The sequence below is a fragment of the Trachymyrmex septentrionalis genome, unplaced genomic scaffold (genome assembly GCF_001594115.1).
Source record: "Trachymyrmex septentrionalis isolate Tsep2-gDNA-1 unplaced genomic scaffold, Tsep1.0 scaffold111, whole genome shotgun sequence".
Lineage (NCBI taxonomy): Eukaryota > Metazoa > Arthropoda > Insecta > Hymenoptera > Formicidae > Trachymyrmex > Trachymyrmex septentrionalis.
The window spans coordinates 89866-115740 of NW_017304239.1; the positions used below are offsets into that span (position 1 = coordinate 89866).

Below are 25875 nucleotides of genomic sequence, written 5' to 3' on the forward strand. Positions count from 1 at the left end.
AGTGTGTGTTGTGTGTCTGTGAGGAAGTTAGGGAAGGGAAAGTGCCTCACAGACGTTGGGAAGGCGGAAACGCATCACCGGGGTCCATGGTAAAGGAGGAAGAGTTCGTTCCTTCTCTTTCTCACCCGTTACGTTCTTTAACCTCCGTTCTTTGTCCTCTCTCTCCTATCCATTCTAGGATATAGTTCTCTCTTTTCTATCCGTTGCAGTCCTATACTTATTATTTGCGCTCATCCTTTCTCTCGTTGCGCACTCTCCCACGTTATCTTTTCTTCTTGCACGCGGTTTAATTAAATAGATATGATAAATATTTTATGAATTTGAAATGATTACGACTTAGTAACTAATTATGATAATATTCTTATGAATTTTAATAATATAACCTAATAACACTAATTATGATAATATTTCTTTTATAATGTAGTAAAAAATGATCAAGCGTGCTTTCTTATCGACGAATTCAATACTTATTGAATCATACTACTCAGCTAAGAAGCGTAATACTTTTCCGACTTTGTCAAGAAATTCTATGGCATGGAAAACGTAAAAATGTAATGAGAGAGAATGGCTCCTTTTCTCAATATCGCCACTTCTTTCACGACAAATTTCTTTCCAACGATAAATCCTTGCAGATCCACAAACGTTGGTATAGTCATGGTGAACGACTTTTTGAGACTGTGCTCTATCGCAAAGAATCATGGTTTTTATTTCTTGTATTAAAAAGAGAGGGAAGGTATTTTTTCTTTCAGCAATAGTAATTTACGTAATCTTGCGTACTACGTTAGATATTGGACTATATTTGATTACGCGGTCGTGTATGATGAAACAATAGACTGTAGTATTCGCAGGTACATTCTGTTTGAATTCAAATTCTAATCACACATCCACAGTACCCCTCTTGATGGATTCGTTTTGTAGCGAGCAGTCAATGATAACGTGAGTACAATCGTGAAGAAAGTTTTTCATATTCAACAATGTTTTACGATTTTTCTGAAAAATTTGGTAATAAGATGTACGGAAATGTGCATACATATCATATAAGACAGAGGTTTTGTATTTGTCAAAATATAGTTTCAGATCATCATACGGATAAAATTTAGAGTTTAGATAAAGTTTGATTAATTGTTGGTTAATTTACAATGATTGAAGTAAGTTTTAGTTGCTTTCATGATGTTTTTTCTTTAGCAGTTTGCACAGCAAAAAGAATATCTAGGTTTTTTCAGCTGAATCGTAGTCTTGATAGCTCACAAATGCTTTGTCGTGTTTTGCAATAAGGGATACTCATACAAATCCCACGAACGGAAACTCATATTTAGATATCGTCCGCTTTCCAACATACTCAGCATAAATAGTTTATTGAACTTCGTTCAACTTAACGTGAGCCATTCGTCATTGTATTTTGAATAATTCAAGTGTCAGTTCAGTAGCTGGATCTCCCACAATGCAATTGTTGTCATTCGTTGCGCATTTGGAAATTAATTCGTAACGAACGTTAATTACTATACGTTTGTAATTCTCGCAAAAGTCCAACAATATGCTGAGCGACACATAAAAGTTAAAATATCCATCAGGTGTCATTAAACTTTTCGTATTATACTCAGATAGAATAAGTCCAGCATTATGCATAACCATTGTATTGTCACATGAAAACGATGCATAGCTCTTTAGAGTACTGGTTATTCCAACATTTCTATTACGATCAATCTCTGCACCATTGAATTCATTTTAAATTTCGTCAAATATGAACGCCACGCAATTACTTCCAATTATTGGCTGTTTTTGTTGATCTTTTTTCTTTGATGTCAATCTGCCTTCGACATAGAAAACACTTTCATACAATAACGTGTATAAATCCTGCTGTTGTTGGGTATCCTTATCTCGCCGCTATGTCCAAACGTGGTGTTGACGTACGGATTGTATGTGTGAAACTCGAACTTGACGAAACGATCATTAAATCGGCTCATTTCCAATTCAAGATATCAACTATCACAGATATTTCGTATAATAAAGCCCAATGATTGTAAAAATTTAATGTTTGACACAGTAAGCTTCCTTCTATTGAACGATCGAATATTTTTGATCGTTGTTCCTCTAGCAAAAATTATGTCTCTAGTCCGTTTCATCTGCTCGTTCAAAACAAGCATCTCACGTTATCGTTGTCGTATCACTTTATCACTGTCACCTCCGTACATCGCAATCTAACGGTGATTTCTTCTCCTCTTTTTTCTACTCGAAAATCGAGTAATCGTCCTTGATCCACAACGCGAACCGTCAAATCGGTAACGCTCCGTACGATGATCGGAAGGTAAATGATCTGTGTCGGTCTTTCCGATATCTTACTAGGTGCGCAACTAAGTTTCCGGGTTTCACACATGGATGGCACGACACATGTAGTCGACATACATGTCTGAAGTTGTATTTTTTTTATAGCTTGGACATCTATTAACAATAACTAGTCGTAATACCAACACATATCGCAACGCAAAAATATTTTTTCTAACAACGAAGATGTCGAGTTTTGTGCCAAATAAAGCATTTGCGGGAAGCTTTGCTTTTCTGTTTTAACTTGAAAAAAAATGCAGCTGAAGCATGTCGTTTGCTTGAGGAGGCCTACGGCGAACATGCACCGAAAACTACCTGTGAAGATTAGTTTAAGGGGTTACACTACCCAAGCGCGTCGAAAAAAGATTTTTCACTTCTTTTTTCAAATTGCGTAGTCTTGTTCCAAGCCTTTTTTGTACATGACCTTGAAGAACTATAATTGAAGAACTATAATTCACTTATACCTGCTAAAACTACCGACAGAGCTGTAATAATCCTGTGCGCGGTCGAGCGGCCTTTTCAAACGTTTCGGAGCGCTCAGAGGCGCTTCCGAAAAAAATCTGAAAAAATTATTTATAACAGCTTTCCACCAAAATTCTTTTCGAATGTTATTTTTAAATATAATAGTTTATACATCATTTAGCAAATAAATAAATTAAAAAAAAAAAACATTTTCTGGGTAGTGTAACCATCAAAAACTACCTGTGAAGATTGGTTTAAACGCTTCAGAAGTGGCGATTTCGATACTGTGGACAAGGAGCGCTCCGGAAGACCAAAAACAATTGAGGACGCCGATCTGCAAAGTTATTGGATGAAGATGATACGCAAACACAAGATCAACTTGCGGAGGCATTAAACATGACTCGTCAAGGCATTTCCAAACGTTTACATGCCATGGGAAAAATTCAAAAGGAAGGAAAATGGGTGCCGCATGAGTTGACTGAAAGACAGATGGAAAATCTAAGAGCCACTTCCGAAATTTTGCTTTTGCGGCATGAAAGAAAGAGTTTTCTGCATCGAATTGTTACTGGCCATGAGAAGTGGATATATTTCGAGAATCCCAAACGCAAAAAATCGTGGCTTTCACCTGGCGAAGCATCAACATCGACGGCACGGCCAAATCGCTTCGGAAAGAAGACAATGCTCTGCGTTTGGTGGGACCAGAAAGGAATCGTGTACTATGAGCTGCTGAAAACGGGCGAAACTGTCAATGGGCATCGCTTCCCACAACAACTGATCAATTTGAACCATGCATTGCTCGAAAAACGGCCAGAATGGGACACGAGACACGAACGAGTGATATTGCAGCACGACAACGCTCCGTGCCATCGCACTTCCATCGTCCAGGACACCATTAAAACGCTGAAATTGGATCTGCTACCGCACCCGCCGTATTCGCCAGACCTGGCCCTTTCCGATTATCACTTGTTCCGGTCGATGGCGCATGGCTTGGCTGGGCTACACTTGGCCAATTTCGAAGAAGTGCAAAATTGGTTGGATGAATGGTTTCGGTCCAAAGACGCGTCGTTTTATCGTCGCGGTATTCATGTATTGCCAGAGAGATGGCAAAAATGTGTAGCTAACGAGGGACGATACTTTGAATAAACCATTTTTTGTATTTCTCTTGAAATTTTCCATTTTTCATTGATCAAAAAAACCGGAAACTTAGTTGCGCACCTAGTATAATCTGGTGACACGCTCGGTGAAAATTCATGTATCGTATGCACGTATTTATCGTTGCTGTATGCGCCAGTGATCACGTTAATTCGTCAATACGAATGATATTTACGTTGATGATATTTATCGATACGTCTGATTTGTGCCACTGTTGCGGTTCCTATCGCGATTCGATAAAAATCCCAAAAGCGATTCAATATTATGAGGTTTGGTGAAATTTACTCGATAAGCGTATTTGATCTCACTCTTCTTTGTATTGTTATTGGCATGAATTGGCATAGTCAATGAGTACTGTTCATCCTCTTTGCGTTTTCTCTCTCGCAACATCATTAAAATGAAATTGTAAAATTGCACGTCTTAGATACTTGTTAATGTTACGTATTTCGTATAATCCTTCCGGAATGACAATTTCTTTGTCATCTTCGTCAAAATAAAACTTATTATTCAATCAATTTACATTAGATATCCTATAGAAAAACTCAAAATCCGTCAGATTAAGCTCGTAATCGCTGAAATCTACGGCCGGAAAGTAGCAGGCTGCTATTCTTACTGGTGAGCATAAATGTCAGTGTTTGAATGAATACCGAGTTGAAAGAGTGCAATGTCAATTCTTAAATTGGTCAATCGTCTGTAAAAATTGTAGACATAGATGTCCACAGTTACTTAGATCATAATATTGATAAGGCGTGTGATTACTCGATTTGTGTTACGTCTAAATATCGCACTAATTCCTTCAGTGGTCGAAGATTGCCGAAACTATCAAAATAAACAGCACGATCTCCTCGCTTCGCGTACGCCACTCAATGAGTAACTTAGTTCATCAGCATTATCCAAATCACTCTCGTTTTGATATTCACCCCTGTTGATAAAGTAGTACGCATAAAAATACCTCTAAAATATGGAATACGTTTTGTTAGTTGTTGCAGTTGTACGTTGATAGTTACACCTTTTGGAATTTTTGGCAACTGTTTAATGTTTTTTTAAATCTTTTTTATTTTTTCCGTTGTGACTCCTCGTCCACGCTTGTACGAAGCGAGGTAAACTCCATGATTTTCCATGACGCGGTTATGACGTTTCAGTTCTTCCAACTTACGTTGCGTGGTTTTATTATCGTTTATAGCTTTTGCAACTCTTGTCGCGCCGCTGACCAATGAGCTGAAGAATAGTCCTAACAGCGATAGAATAGGTAAGATAAGCATTTTGCCACCGGTAGCATTCATTTTTTCGTCGGTTTTTTTCTTCTTCATTTTCAAGCCCATACCAATTTTCGTTTTGGCTTTCATAGTCGCTCAAACAGCTGTGGCAGCAGCTCTCTCTCCAAGAGTCGAATCTTTCGCGGTAATCCGTTTCCGCGCCTCCTCAGCGAGTATTTTGTCAGCTACGTGTCGTTTTGTTAAATCTTTGCTCCGCGAATAAGCTATGTCATGTTCGCGACACGCCACGTCCAACGGATTAATGTCTCAATCACCTCTAGCCAATCGCTTTTCTAAATGCTTACCTGGACCATAAAATTGATATCCAGTAATATGTAACTCGATCGGAAGTGCATAATTTAAAAAACTGCAGCCTTTTGTTGTTGTTGTTGACATTTGCTACAATTTCTTATAAACGGCGATGGACCATCAATATATGGTCGAGGCAGGGCAAATTATAATGTTTCAAGCACCAACGATGCTGAACTTCTGAATTAGCTTTTATATGCTCGGGTAATCTATCCCACAGTTGATTTATGTATTTCTTAAATTCTCAAAATTTTCGGTATATACGAGTATTGCAACTCTTTGACGGTTAAACTATGTACATCACTGTTGTCCGATACGATAAGAAGCATTTTGAATACTGAGCGGTTTGACTTTGCGCGTTACTATAAATACATCCGCTTTCGATGTCGTTTTTTCACTTTGTATCATTGTCGTAAAGGGAGAAGGTATGAAGTTCGTGCGATAATCGCAGACGATCAAAGTAACTAATGTCGACAATAAAGTACAGACTGAAAAAGAAATATGCAAACATGCTACCGATTTCTATACACGGAATCATCTGCGGTTCATCGAACTGTGGCAAAACAAACGTGTTGATAAATTTGCTAAAAAGTCCACATACGTTTGGCATACGTTTTGAGAACGTGCACGTGTACTCAAAGTCGTTGCAACAGTCAAAATACCGATGCTTGGAGAATTTATTAACACCAATTAGAATTAATTATTTTACATTTTCCAGTAATAACGATGTAGTACCATCGAACGAGGCGCTTTCAAATTCTATTTTTGTCTTCGATGACATGGCATGTGACAAGCAAGACGCGATCAGAGAGTACTTTGCGATAGATCGACACGCGGACGTCGACTGCTTCTATCTGTGTCAGACGTATGCAAAGATACCGAAGCATCTTATGATATATGCGATAATGCAAATCCGTTGATCCTGTTCAAACAAAACGGCACCATGAAACATGTATACAAATCATGTAAACACCGACAAGTCTTACAAGAATTTTTGCAAACTTGTTGCTGTTGGCAACAAAAGATTTGTAGTGATACAGACAGTGCGCTTATTAATGGATAATACATAAAAGGATTTAATGAGTATACGATATCTTAACGTGATTAGTCGTTATCAATACATCAACTATACAACATTTCCTTTCAAGTGCAACATGGATAACAACAAAGAGCTCAAGGATCGCGAGAAGATAGCGAAACAAATTGCGAAAACGAGTGACTTGATTCGAATAAAATATCGTGTTTTAAAAACCGGCAAAATAGAGGAAGATGTAGCATTCGAAAAACCTTTAAGCCTATCGTCGAACTTCTAAAACAAATTGTCAAGAACATCGCTAATGATGAATCTCAATCAATTAAGAAAAAAGTCAACGTTGTAAAGGATAAAAATATTAAGAAAAAAAAACCTTAGAAAAGAAGATAATTAAGATGTTCATGATGATAAAGATAATAATGATGGTGATGGCTTCTGAATGGATAATTCATGGCTTCAATTTTGACACCGTCGTCTAAAAAGCAACGTACAAAAGAATCGAACGTTACGTTTCTAATTATGCGTCGCCTAAACTACATGAATTATCGTACAAACGTTCACACGTTTCCTCAGTCGAAGATGTTTATGAAATGACCAATGAACCGCTTAAAACGTTAGTTAAATAATCTTTGCAAATGAGGCAAGTTCATGAGGAGTTGCATAATTAATTGGGGGCACTTGAACAAAAATACAATACGTAAACGTGCTTCTCGGTGGTGACAAAAAAGGCGATCGATTACGTTTAAGGTAATCCTGTAAACCTCAGCGAGAATGACACGATGCTCGATGACAAATATTTCGATGTAGACACGAATGACTTTATGATCGTAGCTGGAGTAAAGTACAAAGGTACACCTGGTTTGTACATATTAATTTTCAAAAGAATCCCCAATGACACTATTTACACAAAGGATGATAAACTAGCGTATAAAAGTACTGTTGGCAACAAATGCTCATAGACGCAGCCATAATGCGGATAATCCAGTATTGGATAAAAAAGGATACAAATACGAGGTCTGTTCAAAAAGTATCGCGAATTTTGAATCTGCGCGGGTTATGTATATTCAATTTTCGATTTTTTGTGGCGTTATGTTGGTACTCATATCTCTCACTTATGCCGACAAGATCGGCCATTTTGAATGTTCAGTTAATTTTTGACAGTTGCTTTACTTGCACGTGTTTTGGCTCGTCTTCGATTTTTGCCTATTCCAAAAAATGAATCAAAGAATTTGTATCAAATTTTGTGTGAAAAACAAAATTAAGTGCGCGGATGCATTCCGAATGTTGACTGTGGCATACGGTGAAGCTACTTTGGACCGAAGCAACGTTTATCGGTGGTACAAAATGTTCTCAGAGGGCCGAGAAGATGTGAACGACGAAGAGCGTGCCGGACGCCCGAGCACGTCAACAACAGACGAAAATATTGATGAAGTGAAGAAAATAGTATTGGCCAATCGTCGAATCACCGTTAGAGCAAGTTATGCGCAATTTGCGCAAAGCAATCCGCCAGAAACGTCCGGATTTGTGGAAGAACAAAAATTGGCTTTTGCACCATGATAACGCTCCTGCTCACACATCGTTGCTTGTGCGCGAATTTTTGACCAAAAACAACACACTAATGATGCCGCAGCCACCGTATTCCCCCCCGCCCCCAGATCTGGCCCCCTATGACTTTTTCTTGTTCCCGAAACTGAAGAGGCCCATGAAAGGACGACGCTACGCTACGATTGAGGAGATAAAGACGGCATCGAAGGAGGAGCTGAACAAGATCACAAAAATCATTTTTTGAAGTGCTTCGAGAATTGGAAAAAACGTTGGTACAAGTGTATAATATCTGATGGGGATTACTTTGAAAGGGACAAAATAGATATTCATGAATAAATAAATAATTTTTGAAAAAACACAAAATTCGCGATACTTTTTGAACAGACCTCGTATAAGAATATAATAGCATCCTTGATATCAGGTAAGATACAAATTGGAACGGATATATCACACGCCAAGAATCTAAACAACAAGTCAGGTAAAAGAGTCGAAAAAGGTGTAATACGTAGGCTGCTGGAAAAGTTTCTGGAATCTAGTACTTCCAGTGGCGCCAACGTTCTGCTACTATTCGTAAAATTAGACGTTTTTAATCTATAATTCAATTGGCAGTTTGTATCCAAGCCAACTAATTTTGTCTGCATAGTATTTTAAAAGAAGTTATTTTGTAAGAAAATGGAAATTTCGCGTGAAAATTTTCGGGCAATGATTTTTTACGATTACAAATGTAAATGATAACTCCGAAACAATGCATCGATCGACTTCATTTGGCTTTTGGGGATGAAGCACCATCCAATAGGACTGTTTATAATTAGTTTGCCGAATTCGTGGACGTACCTTTCTTAGTGATGAATTCCGTGAAGATTGTCTATCCACGTCTGTTGTTGCCACTAATGTTGATGCTGTGCGTGAAATGATTGATGAGCGAGACCGGCATATAACATACCGCGAGATTCAGGCATTCTTAGGCATTGACATGAATACAATACATACGATTTTGCATGATCACTTGAGCGTACAGAAATTTTGCAGTCGTTGGATCTCACACAATTTGACCGAAGCTCAAAAACAGGCTCGTATTAAATGGAGCAAAGAAATGCTCAAGAAATTCAACCGTCGATAAAATTTGGTCTACAACATCGTTACTGGGGACGAAACATGGATCTATTCGTATGAACCCGAAAGTAAACAACAATCCATTGTTTGGGTATTTCAAAATGAACCGAAACTAACAAAAGTTGTTCGTTCACGCAGTGCTGCCAAGCAAATGATTGCTTGTTTCTTCGGTTATACCGGACATGTGACAGCCGTGGCTAGAGGATCGAAAGACTGTAAATACTGATTGGTATACAACAATTTGTTTGCCAGAAGTCATAAATAAATTGCGTAGAACAAACCATCATCCTTCATTATGACAACGCCAGCTGTCACACAGCACGTCAAACCGTTGATTTTTTATCCAGTAATAATGTCAAATTGATGACTCATTGTCCGTATTCACCTGATTTATAACCTAATGACTTCTTTTTGTTCCCAAACATTAAAAATAAGATGCATGAGCGATTTGAGTTGCCTGAAGCAGCTGTTGAAACATTTCGTACACTGATTTCTGAGGTTACAGCCTTAGAGTGGAAAAAATGCTTCGAAAATTGGTTCGAGCGTATGCAAAAATGTATCGATCTTAAAGGCGAATACTTCGAAAAACAATAAAGCCATTTATCGGATTTTACATGTTTTTTTTTCATATTGTTTGCAGAAACTTTTCCAGCAGCCTACATACCACGCACCATGACCCTAAATGACAATAAAATCAATTACGTTCATTGGAACAATCCTAATGAGTTAATGGATCGTCTCCGATTGCTTGAGGCCTCGCATCAGGTAAGTCACGACGATCACGATAACAAAATATTGTCTATTATAGAGGAGCTTCGTGAAACTGACTTTATTATAAATTGAAGCAAGATACACAGTCATTTTAGATGACATCGAAATGCCGATGAACAATGTTTGCGTAAGAACTTTGAAATATTTTATGCATTATACAGCAATAATCATAACATAACGTAACATGTCTGAAAAAAAGCCTTGAAAAGTGGCGACTGGTGGAAGAACTGCACGTTCCGGCGAGAAAAAATTTTCCACGCAGACGTGTCATAGTTTATGGATACGATGACCTGTGGCAGGCTGATATAGTCGAGATGCGCCTTTACACACGATTCTACGAAGGTTATCACATTCTCACCGTTATCGACGTGTTGAGCAAGCACGCATGGATCGTACCGCTCAAAACCAAGAGTGGAAATGAGATGGCTACAGCGATAGCAAAGATAATTCGAGATGGAAGATGTTCGAAAAATTTGCAAACCAATATGGGAAAAGAATTTTAAAACACAAACGTATACAAATACTCTTAAAAAAATACAATATAAATCATTATTTAACGTATTCCGTAATGAAAGCATCAATCGTCGAACGGTTCAATCGTTCGTTGAGAAACGACATGTGGAAACAGTTTACGCACAATGGAAATTACAAATGGATCGATTCGTTATCGCATCTAATGTCGGAATACAACGCCCGAAAGCATCGAACTATCGGTCCATCGATGTGACTCCCACGTTTGCCGACAAACTCTTAAACGATGTACAGTAGCGTAAAGGCCGTCGCACTCCCGCGATTCAAAGTGGGTGATTCGGTACGTGTGAGCAAATTCAAGACAATCTTTGAGAAAGGTTATACGCTAAATTGGACCACGAAGGTATTTAGAATCATTAAGCACGATCGACGCGCAAGGCGTACATTTTTGTTCTAAGCCCGATAAATTTGCGCCGTTGTTTTCATCTTTCATTAAACCGGGAACTTTTTTATTTACGAGCAGAATATCATACGCATTGTCGACCGCATAATTGCTAATGTCGAATCGATTGATATCGTACTTCATAACAGTGTAAACATCGTCGCACTCGATTTGATAAATAAGACTATCCGTGTCGGTATATATAATTTTATATTTTTCATGAAAGAGCGATAACATTTACTCGTGATGAAATTCATACAAATATGTCTTGAATATGTCTAAGATATACATACCCACGTATATCGGTTTGTTGAACTTCGAGTTTACGCATTTCTATTGCGAGTAGATTTTCAGAAAAAAACGCTCCTATTATGAAAGTTTGGTTTCACGATCATTATCTCTGCACTGTATCTCCAAGTCGCACGTCGAGATGGTTGCGCACATTCTCCATCTTGCCAAATACCGCGTTGTTCATTAATTTTTTTTTAATTCGTTATTCGCGCGAGTTCTAAAATTTGTATTGAGTTTGATGTACTCGCGAAGCTATAGAGATTGCGCGAATTGTAATATACGGTAAATTTTTATGATGCGGAGACTGCGACGAGTACATTGCTGCAGATTGCAATAATAAATAATATAACTTTTTATCATATAAATTCCAAGAGTTTGTCATCTCGCTTACCGGGTGATTTCTCACGCATCGGATAAAACGTAGATCGGAGTGCACGTTATAGAGATGTTGCAGATACTCCAAGTCAACCTCAAGAATGTAACCTGTCGGTGAACCTAATGCGACATTCATAACATCAAAATTGTTTACATTGTTGACCCATCAAAAATCGGTGTATAGCAATGATTAACACGTTGCCCAACCGTAGAGGTTGTTGACGTCATAGTACATCAGATATGTCGATGGTTTCGATGGATCGTACGACGGAATTTGTTGTTGGCCTGCGCATACCCGTTGGAACATTGGCTCAGATCCCCGCGTATACCACGTTCAATGAATAGAACCATGTCAATGTCAGTGAAGTTCGAAATTGATGCGAGTATGTTTCAACATCGCGTCCCGCGTAAAATGCGGTAGTGTATAATAATACTTGGAATCGAGTCCATAACTGGTGATGCAACTATTGAGAAAATTCTCAAAAATGTCGGCCAACAACAAGACATCTGTTTTTAAGTACGAGGGCAATAAGTTCTTAGAAAATCTGTTGGAGGGCACTCGCAGTGCCATGTCATATTACTTTTTGACAAGTAGCATCTTTCAGCTGATTACTGTCAAATTTTGAGCGGAATTCATCGCGTGGTTTCATTTCTGTAGACGATTAAAGCAAACAACCTTTGTATTTTTTGTAAAATGGAAGAACGAGTTTCGAACAGTAATCGAACATCTACATATGAAAGATTTAACGCCGAAAGAAATCAAAGCCGAGTTGGATAACATTCATAGCAGCAGCGTTTGCGACTGTATATAATTGGGTGAATGAATTTAAACGTGGTCATATATTCACATGTGATACACCTCGTTCGGGACGTCCAATTGAGGCTGCTACGCCAGAAATCATCGATAAAGTCCACGATATTGTTTTGACTGATCGACGAGTGAAAGTGCGCGAGCTTGTTGAGGCCACAAGCATATCACATGGCACAGTGATTTCAATTTTGCATAAACAATTGGATATAAAAAAGCTATCAAGTGGCAAGGTGGGTGTCGCGTTTGTCCACTGTGGACCATAAGCAAACGATAATGGCGATTACTACGTAGCCTTAAATCGTTTCAATAACATTTTAAAGAAAAAACGGCCCCATTTGACAACGAAAAAAGTACTCTTTCATCAAGACAATGCATACGTTCACGTGCCCGGCACCAATGGTCAAATTCAACGAATTCCGCTACAAATTGCTTCCCCATCCAGTATATTCGCCAGATTTAGCCCCCTGCGACTATTTCCTGTTTCCAAACCTGAAGAAATGGTTCGGAGGAAAGAGATTCACCACCAGAGAACAGCTCATCGCCGAAACAGAAGTTTATTTTGAAGGGTTGGACAAATCATATTATTCGGACGGCTTGAAAAAGTTGGATAATCGTTGGATCAAGTGTATCGAGCTGAAAGGAGACTATGTTGAGAAATAAAAATGAATCGATCAAAAAAAATGTGTTTTACTATGTTTTTCTAAAACCTTATTGACTTGCCCTCGTATAAGTCGCTATATTCACCGAGATTTCGAATGGAGAATCGCTGCCACATGTTCATGGCATGCGCGTAATCACTTTCCGATACAGTGTCGCCCGTTAACAAACTATAAAACGATTCGCACGGAGATTAGACATGTATCCTCCAATTTTTCGCACTCAACGTATTCGTACGAAAATACACCTTTACGCGTGAGTAGATCGAAATTCTCCAGGTTGAAATTCTGACCGTGTAATTTTCAATTTATCGAGATACGACGCCAATTTTTCTAAACTTGAACAAGAAATTTATATAATTGATAAATCGTAATTTTATACAAGTTTTCTTTTGATCATTTTTGTCTATAGTGCTATCGACATGTTTCGTAAACAAAATATATTTTTCTTTTGTCATAGGAAGTATGTTTACAAGTCCTTCGTACGTGATAGCTATATTTTTGATAATAAAGTATGTGTCGTAGCCCGAAATTATGAAAAACTATGAGTATGTAACGTGAATCTATATAATTTAAGTTGCAATTCGAGTGCGCGGAGCCTCTATATCGCCCGGTCAAGTGGCAATAATCGCATACCCGTATATCGTCAGCGGCAAACGGTTTTTCGCACGTGGCAGTGCATACCACTGTTAAACTTTTGCCAATTGTTTCGCGAGAAATCTGCCATGGGAATATTAGCAGACAGGGAGTATTTACTCGTACATTATGCGCTAAACTTCTGAGTTCCTCGGTGAACCACGCGACGCAATCGTTATCGCAACGAAAACGATATATCGACAGCGAGTTGTCGTACGAACAATGTGCGTAATACCCAATGCTAAACACATTGTGATATTGGTACGTACAATATATGTTAACATATTCCGGTAAAAATGTAAAAAAATCCATCGAAGCCTATATCAGCTGTTCAGATGCACAGAAAATTCTTTATTTTCATGTGAAGGAAACAGTACGAATAAACGTTTCAACCCTTTAATTCGGATCTTTATCAATATAAACTGTAAACAGAAATTACATAAGTAACGCAAATTCCAGGTTGATGATTCCCGACAATTTAGTTCGTTCTTTTTTATCCAAATGCCAAATTAGCTATATAATAAATAGCCCAATGATTATCAAAAATATTACTTTATACAATAATAATATAAAACTTACATAAAATAAAACCGAAGTCATATACATTGTGTCACTAAGTAGAATCACATCGCTCATCAGATTGTCAGATTTGCTGTGTAGTCATTCAAAAGAAACACGAAAATGAAAAATTAGAGAATTATTAAAATCATTTGTCTGAATTTTAATTATATCAACTTACATGTAAGCATTTTCTCGCAACTCGACGAAAGATTTTATAGTGTCAGCAGTCAGACATATAATGAAAAAAAATAAAGTTATAAAATAATAAAATATCAAAATAATGAAGTTATAAAGTTGAAAATAAAAATAAGAGCAAGGAAGGATAAAATCAATGTCACAATTCCGTAAACAAATTTATGTATAGTAGGTCTAAAGAATACATATCATTCTGTAAATTCAAACTCTGTTTCTGTTACTTTATATGTATCGCTTCCGAAATTAGTCTTTTATTAAGTACCATTTCTTCATCTAATATCATGACATTTTCCCAATCAAAATCATGTTAATGACTAATTCTGTGTTTTGTTATTACGGAATGCTGTGTAGTGTTCCAATTTATGTGATTTTTATGTTCATTTATGCGTGTCTTCAAACATCTACCTGTTTGGCCCACATATGATGCTTCACAATCTCGACAATCGATTCTGTATACAATGTCTGTGTGAGATAGTTTGAAATGTACGTTTTTATGACCCCTGATGAACCCCCCAAGATTATTAAGCGATGTGATTCTACTTAATGACGCAATGTATATGATTTCGATTGTACTTTATGTAAGTTTTTATATTATGTTTGTATAAGTTAATATGTTGATAATCATTGGGCTATTCATTACACAGCTAATTTGGCATTTGGATAAAGAAGAACGAACTAAATTGTCGGGAATTATCAACCTGGAATTTGCGTTACTTATGTAATTTCTGTTTACAGTTTATATTGATAAGGACCCGAATTGAAAGGTTTATTTTATTCGGGCTTTTTTACATTTCACTGATAGATTCTTTCAAACCTCATTTTATATATTTTTATATTCTCTCTCTGTCTTCTCCAAGGTGCATTTCAGGTCGACGTAGACCACGAACGGGATGCGCTCCTTCCTATAATGATTACTGAAATTCAATCACTTGTCGTCCTCGCTCGGCAACCTGATGGCGCAATCGTATAATTTTCCATAGTCTACTACGTGAGCCGTAACGGACGAATTCTCTTTTTTTCTTTTTGCTTCTGAATGCAGTATACGTTGACGGAGATATAGTTAAGATTTTCAAATTTTTTAATTTGATTCAGCGACATTGAGAATACAATGTCTTGAAGATTTATTACAGTCGTGTAATGCGGATATGATCATTCTCGTTCCATATTTTTTTAGCTGAGAGTAGAGCGGCAACCACGCGTTGCCTAGAGATTGCACATTAACCACAGCTCTCTTTATTTTAATTTCTCGCGGGAGTTTGATGTAACATTCCGCATGCAGAGGATTGTACTTGTTTATGTTTACTGTTAAATTCAGTATACGCAACAGCGTCTACCCACTATCGCACTCCTGGAATTTCTCCAGCGATGTCAGAATAGGCTCGACAACGTGCGACGCGTTCCACTCATGTAAATCAAATGAATGGAAAAGTTCATAATTTCTCGTACTTGGACACGCTGCTTTTATTTGCACGTTTATCACCCGACACAAATTCACTATTAAATTTACTGTGTATATCTTAATATTATCATGTCTCTGAATAACATTTTGCACATGCTCAAGCGTGATATCTCTCTCGCATCTTCAAGGAATTAGCGAGGTTCAATGTGTTCAGAGTTTATCACAACACCGGTCATTATACGATTTTCGAACACCGTATCAATCTCGCGCCATACGAAGTCCCGCGCTGTACCCGGCATCCATTTACACTAAACGTCCACGCACCGTGTCTTTCAAATTTTCGAGTCGCACAATACATGCAATCAACGATTGTTTAACTCCAATCGATAATCGCGGACATTTAGCGACTCTGTTCTTTCAGCGATTCGATGAAATTATCGCAACGCTGTTCCCACGTAAGAAACTCTTCTCATTCAATTGAGCGGCTTGCGCTATGAGATCACGCTCCGTTTGATCCATATTGTTATTTTGAATTGTTGCTCGATTGCTGACAAAATGAGTTTTCAGAGAAGAAAATCTTTTATATAATATGGATTTTATATAATATGGAAAAATGCATTATTTGGTTTGCTGCATGTTTGAACATATTTCAATAAGTTTTAGATCTTGAATCGACTATGATGATGATGAACTGTTGACTGCATTAATTGCTCGATACCTGCACGCCTCTCGATAAATGCCTTCCACGTAGCATGAGGTACGAACTTGCGGTTTACTTGATTATCGCCAATCGTAATTTGCACATGAGATATAAATCTCACAACGCTCCCAATGTCCAGGAACTTGTACGCTGTCGATGTCAATGCATATTTCTTCATCATATATTATATTATTAATTAGTGTTACTAGGTTATATTATTAAAATTTATAAAAATATTATCATAATATTATTAGTTACTAAGTCGTATCATTAAAAATTCATAAAATATTTATCTATTTAATTATATCGCATGCAAGAAGAAAAGACAACGTGGGAGAGAGTGCAACAGGAGGAAGAGAGAGCGCAAATAATAGGTATAGGACTGCAACGAGTGGAAGAGAGAGAACTGCACCCTATAATGGGTAGGAGAGAGAGGACAATAAGTTAAAGAGAGAACGCAATGAGTGAGAGAGAAAAGGAACGAACCCTTTCCTCTCTACCATGGATTCCGGTGACGCGTTTCCTCTTCCCAATGTCTCTTCTTCTATGAGACACTTTCCCCTCTCTGACTCCTACACGCACGCACGCACGCACGCACGCGCTCACGTACGCACATCGTATACGTAACGCACTAATACATAGTGAATTAGAGTCGGTTTATATATATGTCGATAGTTATTCTATTGTTACGGTTCGGTTCATTAGCTTGCACAATATTTCGGTCCGATTATCGGTTTCGGTTTCGGTCCAATCCTAGTCCTTACTATAAATATCAGAGCGTTGTTATTGCCAGCTAATCAGTGTACAGTCTTTGTTACATTAAGATTAAATTATTAAAGATTTAGTTTTGGTTTTGATGCCCTGGACTATAATTAATATCAGAATTTTTTATCCTTTTTTTCTTTTTCTTTGCGATTAACGTTTTAGGTGTATTAAAAGTTGTTCATTAATTTCAATATAATTGACACTGATTCGCTGAATAGTCAAAAACTGATTTTTGACTAAACCGATTGAATTTAAATGTTTGCGATATGGTGAATTTTTGTTTTAGTAAGCTACCTTCTATTATTTTACAATAAATTGTTTTTGCTCCCAACAAATTTACCTTTTAATAATTTTAATATATTTTAGATTGTTATTAGAATTCATTTTTATATTATGGTTTCCGTTAATAGGTGGAAGTGACTCACCGAAACGAGTTAGTTTTGTAAAAAAAATTTTTGTAATTACAACATCATATTGTCTCCGAGAATAACTCAAAAGTGAACCGAAACATGTAAATGGATTAATTATTATGAAAATTATTTTGTTAACCGTATTGGTTTGCACAAGAATTATAGTGCTTGATTCCTATTGCCCTGTTATATCAAATTCTATTTTTATCCCTAGAAATGAGATGAGCGAGAAATTTTATGTTCAAAACTGTAGTTTGGTCACCGGTCTTAGTGACTTAAAGGTGTTGTTGCGCCAAATTGATGGATCGCAGGAAGAAGAATAAGATACTCAAATACTGTTCGGTGAATATGCACGCCTTTTGTTCGACAACGCAATCCACTGACTCTCACTACAAACTATAACCTCGTCTAGTCTCGCTTTGTTCGCGTATCGCGGCGCACGGCACAATGGTCGCGAACGGGGGGAAACAAAGACTAAAGCTAACGGCCGAACACGTGAACGGAAACACTCCCGTAATGCCTTGCACGCGGGTTACGCGTGTCTTTTGGGCGCGAACCGCGCATTCTACATCTCTCCCACCTTGAGTTGCATCCTCACGTCATCTGGGTGCAACTAAACCTATCCAAAAAGGCAAAGTAAATAAAAAATGAAAAATGAAGCTAGGCTTCAAATCGTTCTGGCTTCTTAATAAGTCGTCCGCTCCGAGTTCTTAGATCCGTTTCTTCTGTAGGAACAGACTTCGGCTTCTCCTCGACGACCGACTCCTGCTTCTCCTGCGGGGCAGACTCTGGACTCTCTCCATCCTGAGGCGAAGCTTTGATTGACTCACGGACTCTGCTAGCTTTTTCCGCGTGATGACCCACCTCCAACGGGATCAGTCTTTGTATTGGGCGAATTAATTCTCCCTTTTCCGTTTTCAGTCTCACAACTCTGGTATGTCCGTCCTTTCCAGGAAGGACTTCTTTGACTATTGCCAGCGGCCAATCCAAACGTCTTTGGGTGTCGTTTCCGACTAGTACTACGTCGCCAACTGCAACCTGCGTGAAACTGCTCTTGCATTTCGTCCGTCTGGATAATTGTCCTAGATACTGGATGCGAAAACGCCTTCTCAATTCTTCCTTTAGACTTTGGCGATAACGGATTCGTTTTGCAAAGTTTGTCTTGCTGATCTGGTCCAAATCGGGAACGCCAGCTTCCTTGACGTCTCTAATGAACATGTCTGGAGTGATTGCCATGGTCTCAGTGCTCTCTTCTGTCATGTAAGTAAGCGGTCTTGAATTCATAACAGCTTCACAGTCGCACAAGACCGTGTTCATCTCTTCGTAACTCAACGAAGTTCTCCTCAGCGTTCTCCTTAGCAAATCCTTGAGGATGCGGATGAGGCGCTCCCACCATCCTCCCCACCAAGCAGCTGAAGGTGGATTGAAATTCCATTCGATTTGGCTAAGAGAGCAATATCGCTGAATTTTCTGCCAATTAATTTTTCGTAGTAAATTCGCTAATCCTACGAAATTTCTGCCATTATCGCTATAGACTACAGAAGGCCTTCCTCGTCTGGCTATAAATCTTCTGAAGGCTTCTATAAATTCCTCCGTTGATAACGATGTGACCAGTTCCAAATGTACTGCACGGTAGACCGCGCACGTAAACAAGCAGATGTAGGCCTTACATCCTTCCTTCAAGAAAAGAGGACCTGCGTAATCGATGCCTACCACCTCGAATGCTGCTGCCTCTCGTACTCTATTTTCTGGCAGCGGTGTAAATGGCGCTTCCATGTTCCTCGCTGCGTATCGACGGCAAGCCGTACACTTGTGAACGATGGAACGCACCGTCCGTCGGTACCGGAGAATCCAAAACTTCTCCCGTAGATTGTTCATTACAATCTCGGTTCCAGCGTGATTGAGTTTCAAATGAGTATACAGGATAACTCTTCTCGTCGATAAGTGCTTTGAATCCAACACTATAGGATATCTAAAACAGAAAGTGTCTTGACGATTAGAAACTGCTGTTTTAATACGCATAATTCCCTTTTCTTCGAAGACGTTCAATCCTCGCAGCCGTGGATCGTTTACTCCCATGAATGATTCTTTCTGAGCTAATTTACAGAGGAGTAATTCTGCTGTACTGATTTCTTTCGCGCTTAACTCTCCTCCGACTGATGCGTGGATTCTTCGGGAATTATTAGTAAATCTTAACACCCATGCTATCATTCGTAAGATCTTCGCGTAGCTTGAAAATCTTTCCAAGTACCAAGGGACGTCTTTTTCACCAGCAATCATAGCGATTCCTTCTGTCGTAACTTTAGGGGGAGTCTCTTCTTTAAGTCGACTTGAAGTTTTACGCAGCTCTATATTGACTATCTCTTCGTTAATCTCTTCTTCTTTGGACGGCCATTCTTCCGGGGGCAGCTTTAGCCATTCGGGCCCCTCCCACCATCTTGACTCGAGTAATTTCTTGGCATCACATCCTCGTGAAGGTAAATCCGCAGGATTCATAACCCCCGGCACATATCTCCAAGACTCGACATTTGTGATACTTCTTATTTCTTGAACGCGATTCCACACGAATACAGCCCATTGCTTTGTCTGTCGTATCCATGCTAGAACAGTAGTCGAATCGCTCCAAAAATATCTTTTAATATCTCGATAATCCATTGCCTTGTCGAAAGAATGCATCATCCGCGCTCCAATGGAAGCAGCCAGTAATTCGAGACGCGGTATCGTTTTCTTGCTTTTGGGTGCTATTCTCGATTTAGCTTCCACCAGATGAACCTTGACTTCCGTGTCTGATTCGATACGCACGAAAAGAACAGCGGCATATGCATCTTTGCTTGCATCTACGAACATATGCAGGGACAATGTATCTGTATTTCTTGTCTCACCGAAAATCCAGCGTGGGAACCTCAAGATTCGGAGAAGATCCAGCTGCTGCGCCCAATCCAAGAACTCCTTTTTTCTATCCGGATCAATTTCCGTGTCCCAATTTAAACCTTCGCTCCAAAGGCGCTGTAGCAGTAGTTTTGCTTTCATCAACACAGGACAGATCACTCCTAATGGGTCAAAAACCTTCTGCACGTGCGATAAAACAATTTTCTTCGTTATCCTTTCTGCGGTGGGTTGTAGGGGGAAACCCGACAACGAAAGAGTATCCTCTTCAGTATTCCATATTAGTCCAAGTACTGTCGATCGAGTCTTGCATCTCAGGCCTGTGTACTTCCAGTCTCTTAAGTCGAATCTTGCTTTATCCAAAACGGAACTTGCTTCTCTCTGAAAAATCTCGAAGTCCTCGTAAGAATCGACACTGGTGATGCAATCGTCAACGTAAAAGGATCTTAGCAATTTCTTGTAAATTAATTTCTCGTGTGTCGAAACAGTAGAATTTAACGTATTCTCAATGAGTAATTTTATGGTGGCTCCTAGAAGGAAAGGGCTGCTAGTTATTCCAAAAACAACCCGACGATGACGATAAGTCTCGATTTCGCCGTTAGTATCCCACCACAAAAACCTTAGGACATCTCTATCTGATGGAGAAACGCTAATTTGTAAAAAGGCTTTAGCAATATCTGCTGTTACTCCTATCCTCTTTTCTCTGAATCGATGCAGCAATGCTGGAACAAGCTCAATAAGATTGGGTCCCGTTTCTAAACACTGGTTGAGCGACGGCGTTTCCTTCTTCTTGGCCGAGGCATCGAAAACGGGTCGAATCCTAGTGGTTCCTTCTCTCTTGACAACTGGTCGATGCGGAAGGTAGTAACTCTCTCTGTCAACTTCATGCACAGGTACTTTTTCTATAATACCCTCCTCGAGCCAGTTGCTGAAGATTGTATTGTAATCGTCGAATAAGTTTTCTTGTTTCAATTTCTTCGTGACGACATCCAATCTTCTTTTAGCCATGTCCCTGTTATCTTGCAAGGGCGGATGATTATCCTTCCAGGGTAAGATGACTTCGAAACGTCCTTCTTCGGTAATCTTTGTTGTCTCTTGAAGCAATGCCTTAATTTCTTCTTGTCGTGCCTCTTTACTTATGCTCTCGATCGGGTCAGTAATTCCTAACGTGTCTAGTTTCCATAAATCTGACACGCTGGCCTCTTGAGAAAACATGGAGACGACCATCAGCGTAGTGTCTGTGTCACTACTTTCTTCTGAATTTCTGCCTAAAATCGTCCATCCAAGCTTCGTCTCGATAGCCGTTGCTCCTTGGTTCAGTTGTATGATTTTGCCTGTAAATAGCTTGCCCGCAACGTCCGCTCCGATCAACAAAGAAATAGACTCTCTACTTTCACCGGTGTCGCTTAGATGGACATTCTTCTCTTTAAGCGCCTCCGTCCACAAGCCGGTGCCTATGTTGGGAACATCTTGGCAAATAGTGTCTTGTTGTAAGGCTATAAAATCACACTTATACGTTCCTTCCAAGTTATCAATGTGGATCCGATAGCTTTTGTGTTTTTGAGGCTTAGTCTTCGTTCCTCCAAAAAGTAAATGCACCATCGTTTGCTCACCTTCTGCTTCGTATCCTAGATCCCTTGCTAACCTCTTCAAAATGTAGGATCTGTGTGAGCCTGTATCTACAATGGCACGAACAGATACACATTCTCGGTCCACGCATCCTGATCTTCAATATAGGTAAAAATATTTTGGCACTTGAAATATTAGCCAAACAACTATTTTCCCTAGTTGAATTTTGAACCGTTAGGCCTCTCATCAACCGATTTCTGGCCGCTATTACTCGAAAGATTTCAGCACATCAAGAGGCAGTGTCCTTTACTGCACCAGGGACATTTTTCTTTGCTGTAACATTTCTTATAGCTATGTCCTACCTTTAGACATTTGAAACAGCCATTTTTTTCTTTAACGATCTTAGATCTCTCGTCCATATCCATGCCTTTCGCCTTTTCACAACTCGAACTATGATGTTTCTCTCCACAGAACAAACATGGTTGTGCCTTGGATTCTTTCACGGATAATAAACCAGCTGCTGTAGCTACTCCTTGACCTTGATCGCATCTCGTTCTCTTCTTATCTTTATCTTTAGATGCCTGGGTATCGCTACTCTCGAAACATGTCTTAGCCATTAGAATACGCTCTTCGTTCTCAACCTTTCTTCCTAGAAAAGACATCAAATTAATAAGACGATCCTTGGCTGTGCGATTTATACTAGATGTATCTGTTTGCAGCGTTGACGACGTCATTACTCGTTGCCACGTTCGCAAAGTTTCTTCTGGCAGCGCAGATTCTACCAACGGAAATAACATCGCCGCACACATATCTGTTGTTACATCTAGAGTCTCAAGCGATCGCATATGCGTTTCTAATTTATCATAAATCGTCGCAAGCGACACCTTTTTACTCTTATTCAAAACTAACTTTAAAAGTTCACGCACGTAAAATTCAATCAACAATTCTTTCTTGCCAAAACGTGACTCGAGGCTCTGTATGGCTCTCTCATAATTCTCCGCCGTTGGCGGGAAACTACTTACTACTTCACATGCACGCGAACCCGTTTCCATAGACTGTACTAAATAATGAAATTTATCTTCTTTAGCCAATTCTGGATTCACGTGAATTTTCTTAAACGTCCCCCAAAACGGTAGCCAATCTTTAATATCGCCTCCAAATTTTCTTAATTCAATCTTTGGTAATTTTAGTGTGCCCATACTTTCCTGTGTCATCGCGAGTGCAGAATACGACCGTCGAGATGGAGACTGTGCCGGCAGCGTGGACTCGTGAGCTTCTTGCCTCTCAATCAATCCGGTTACCTCAAATTTCGCTTGATGATACTTCGCTGCATATTCGTCCGCATGCTCTATTTCTCGGCAGAGGGCTTCTTCGGATTCTTCGACTTGGATCATCAAGTTCCGTAGTTTCAGGCTCAACTCCTTGAGTTCGCTTGCTTTATCTTGCACCAGCGCGTACGCGACTTGTAGCGAGGTTATGTCCAGCGGTTGCCTCGCCTTTTCCGCTTGGAAAACAGCGTATGCCTTCGTAAACGCAATGCGCGTTACTTTTTGTGCGAGCTTCACTCTGTCCATGACTTCTTCTGTAAATCTTTACTTGCTGCGTAATGGCCAACAACGTGAAGCCTCGAAGTCCTGTCACGGTCGCCAGAATGTTGTTGCGCCAAATTGATGGATCGCAGGAAGAAGAATAAGATACTCAAATACTGTTCGGTGAATATGCACGCCCTTTGTTCGACAACGCAATCCACTGACTCTCACTACAAACTATAACCTCGTCTAGTCTCGCCTTGTTCGCGTATCGCGGCGCACGGCACAATGGTCGCGAACGGGATTAAACAAAGACTAAAGCTAACGGCCGAACACGTGAACGGAAACGCTCCCGTAATGCCTTGCACGCGGGTTACGCGTGTCTTTTGGGCGCAAACCGCGCATTCTACAAAGGTCAACCCAAGATTAAATCTTATTTTACATTCGTAATTTGATTAAAAAATGGGGTGCATCTTATGGTTAAGGGCATCAGCGGCAAAAAAACTTTCTTCATGAATCAATTCTCACGTATTTTTGCCTCCTGAAAATGAGTATCACCACGAAATTTGACGGTCGGACATTTATTTTGGTCGCCATTTTGAAAAATCTGTTGAAAATCTCTTTTTTAATGTAATCTCTGTAAATATTAATTTTTGAAAATAAAGTCTGAAATAAAAAATAAAGTTTTTTATATTCTCTACGAACAAAGTTATATAACGTAATTTTCGTAATATGAACGATATGCGAGTAATTTTACTTTGCAATCCCATATACGCGGAATCAGGCTGTATATGCTCTGACAGAAACAACTCCGCACATTTTTTATGGTTCGGTCAAATCTTCTCATATTTTGAAAAATTGTAATTTCAGGTGTCCTGATTAAAAAACAATGGGCGCGACCTTCTAAAATTAACACTTTTCGAGATATAACTGTTCAAACTTGAATATTTTTATTATTTCTAATATTAGGCGATATAAACAATCTCGATTCCATATGATCCTACAGACTTGAAAAAAATACTTAAATAAACCTTATAACATGCAACATAAGGCTGCCATAGTTGCATTTCGCTTCACGACTTCAATTGGCTAAAAATAATAAATAAAATAATGATAGAAGTAATTATAAGTAAAATAATAATAAGTACCATCATCAATACAGCCCGGATTTTTCAATGATTATTATTGATTCGAGTCAAGTAGCACGTTTCTCACTGCCGCTCGTTTGGAGAATAAAAAATAAAATTAAAAGTAAATAATAAAATAAGGACAAGGGGACTGATATTAATCAAACAAATAATAATAGAAAAGAGATAATATCAATTATTCAAGTTTACTTTGATGAAGAGATCATTTGTTACAGAATATGTAGTGTAATTCTCAGGATCTGAATGATGAAAATAACTTAATAAATAATTAAGAAACAATTAATTTTTTATTAAGTAATATAATTGCATGTCGTATACGCACGCATGAATACACACAAACACGCGCGCGCGTGCGCACACGCATACCCACCCACACACACACGCACGCACGCACGCACGCACGAACGCACACACGCACGCACACACACACACACACACACACACACACACACACACACACACACACACACACACACATATGGGACTAGACTCCTACTACGTCCATGTTGTTAGTTTTGGATTACGCTAGGGAATTACTATACATTACATATTTTGTAATAAAGTATCGTTTTATACATGTGTACATATCTTGGACATTAGATAATTATGATAGTATATAATTATATATGGGATATAATTATATGTGGCATTATACAATATAGGTATAATCATATAAGGAACATAAAATGTTCCGAGACGGCAAAATATCCGGAAAACTATAAGATTTGTAAAAGAATGTTTTAGATAAAAGTTGTAGAGTTTAAAGAAGACCTAGCCACTGGCTTCATCAATTTGATTTTGGGTGGCGTCGCTAAGGTAGGACAAAATCAATTTGAATTTTTTAAGTAAAACTCCCCACTTTTTCTTTCATTTCCTTATAGTCCTTGTTAAGATCTTTTTAAAACATCGTAATTTTATCTATTTTAGGTCAGCTGTTTTGAAATTATTCGAATATTTTATGGTGAGATGTCAGCGACTGTAGATGAACTGAATAAGAAAACTGTTCATTTTTTGGCGCTAAAACTTATATGTTTTGTTTAGTAAATCATAAGCTATAATATATATATA

General features: G+C 38.7%; 2 protein-coding genes across 3 annotated transcripts in view; one reads left to right on the top strand and one right to left on the bottom strand.

The window, feature by feature from the left end:
* The window catches only part of LOC108751386, a 17215-nt gene extending 3338 nt beyond the window's left edge, over nucleotides 1–13877 (top strand). Inside the window, exons 2-3 of the mRNA XM_018491537.1 lie at nucleotides 6829–6834; nucleotides 13759–13877. Coding sequence (XP_018347039.1) covers nucleotides 6829–6834; nucleotides 13759–13791 — 39 coding nt within the window. The 3' untranslated portion in view covers nucleotides 13792–13877. The remainder of the gene's footprint in view (nucleotides 1–6828; nucleotides 6835–13758) is intronic.
* The window catches only part of LOC108751395 (band 7 protein AGAP004871-like), a 143781-nt gene that overhangs the window by 75033 nt on the left and 42873 nt on the right, over nucleotides 1–25875 (bottom strand). The gene's annotated exons all lie outside the window — the stretch shown is intronic.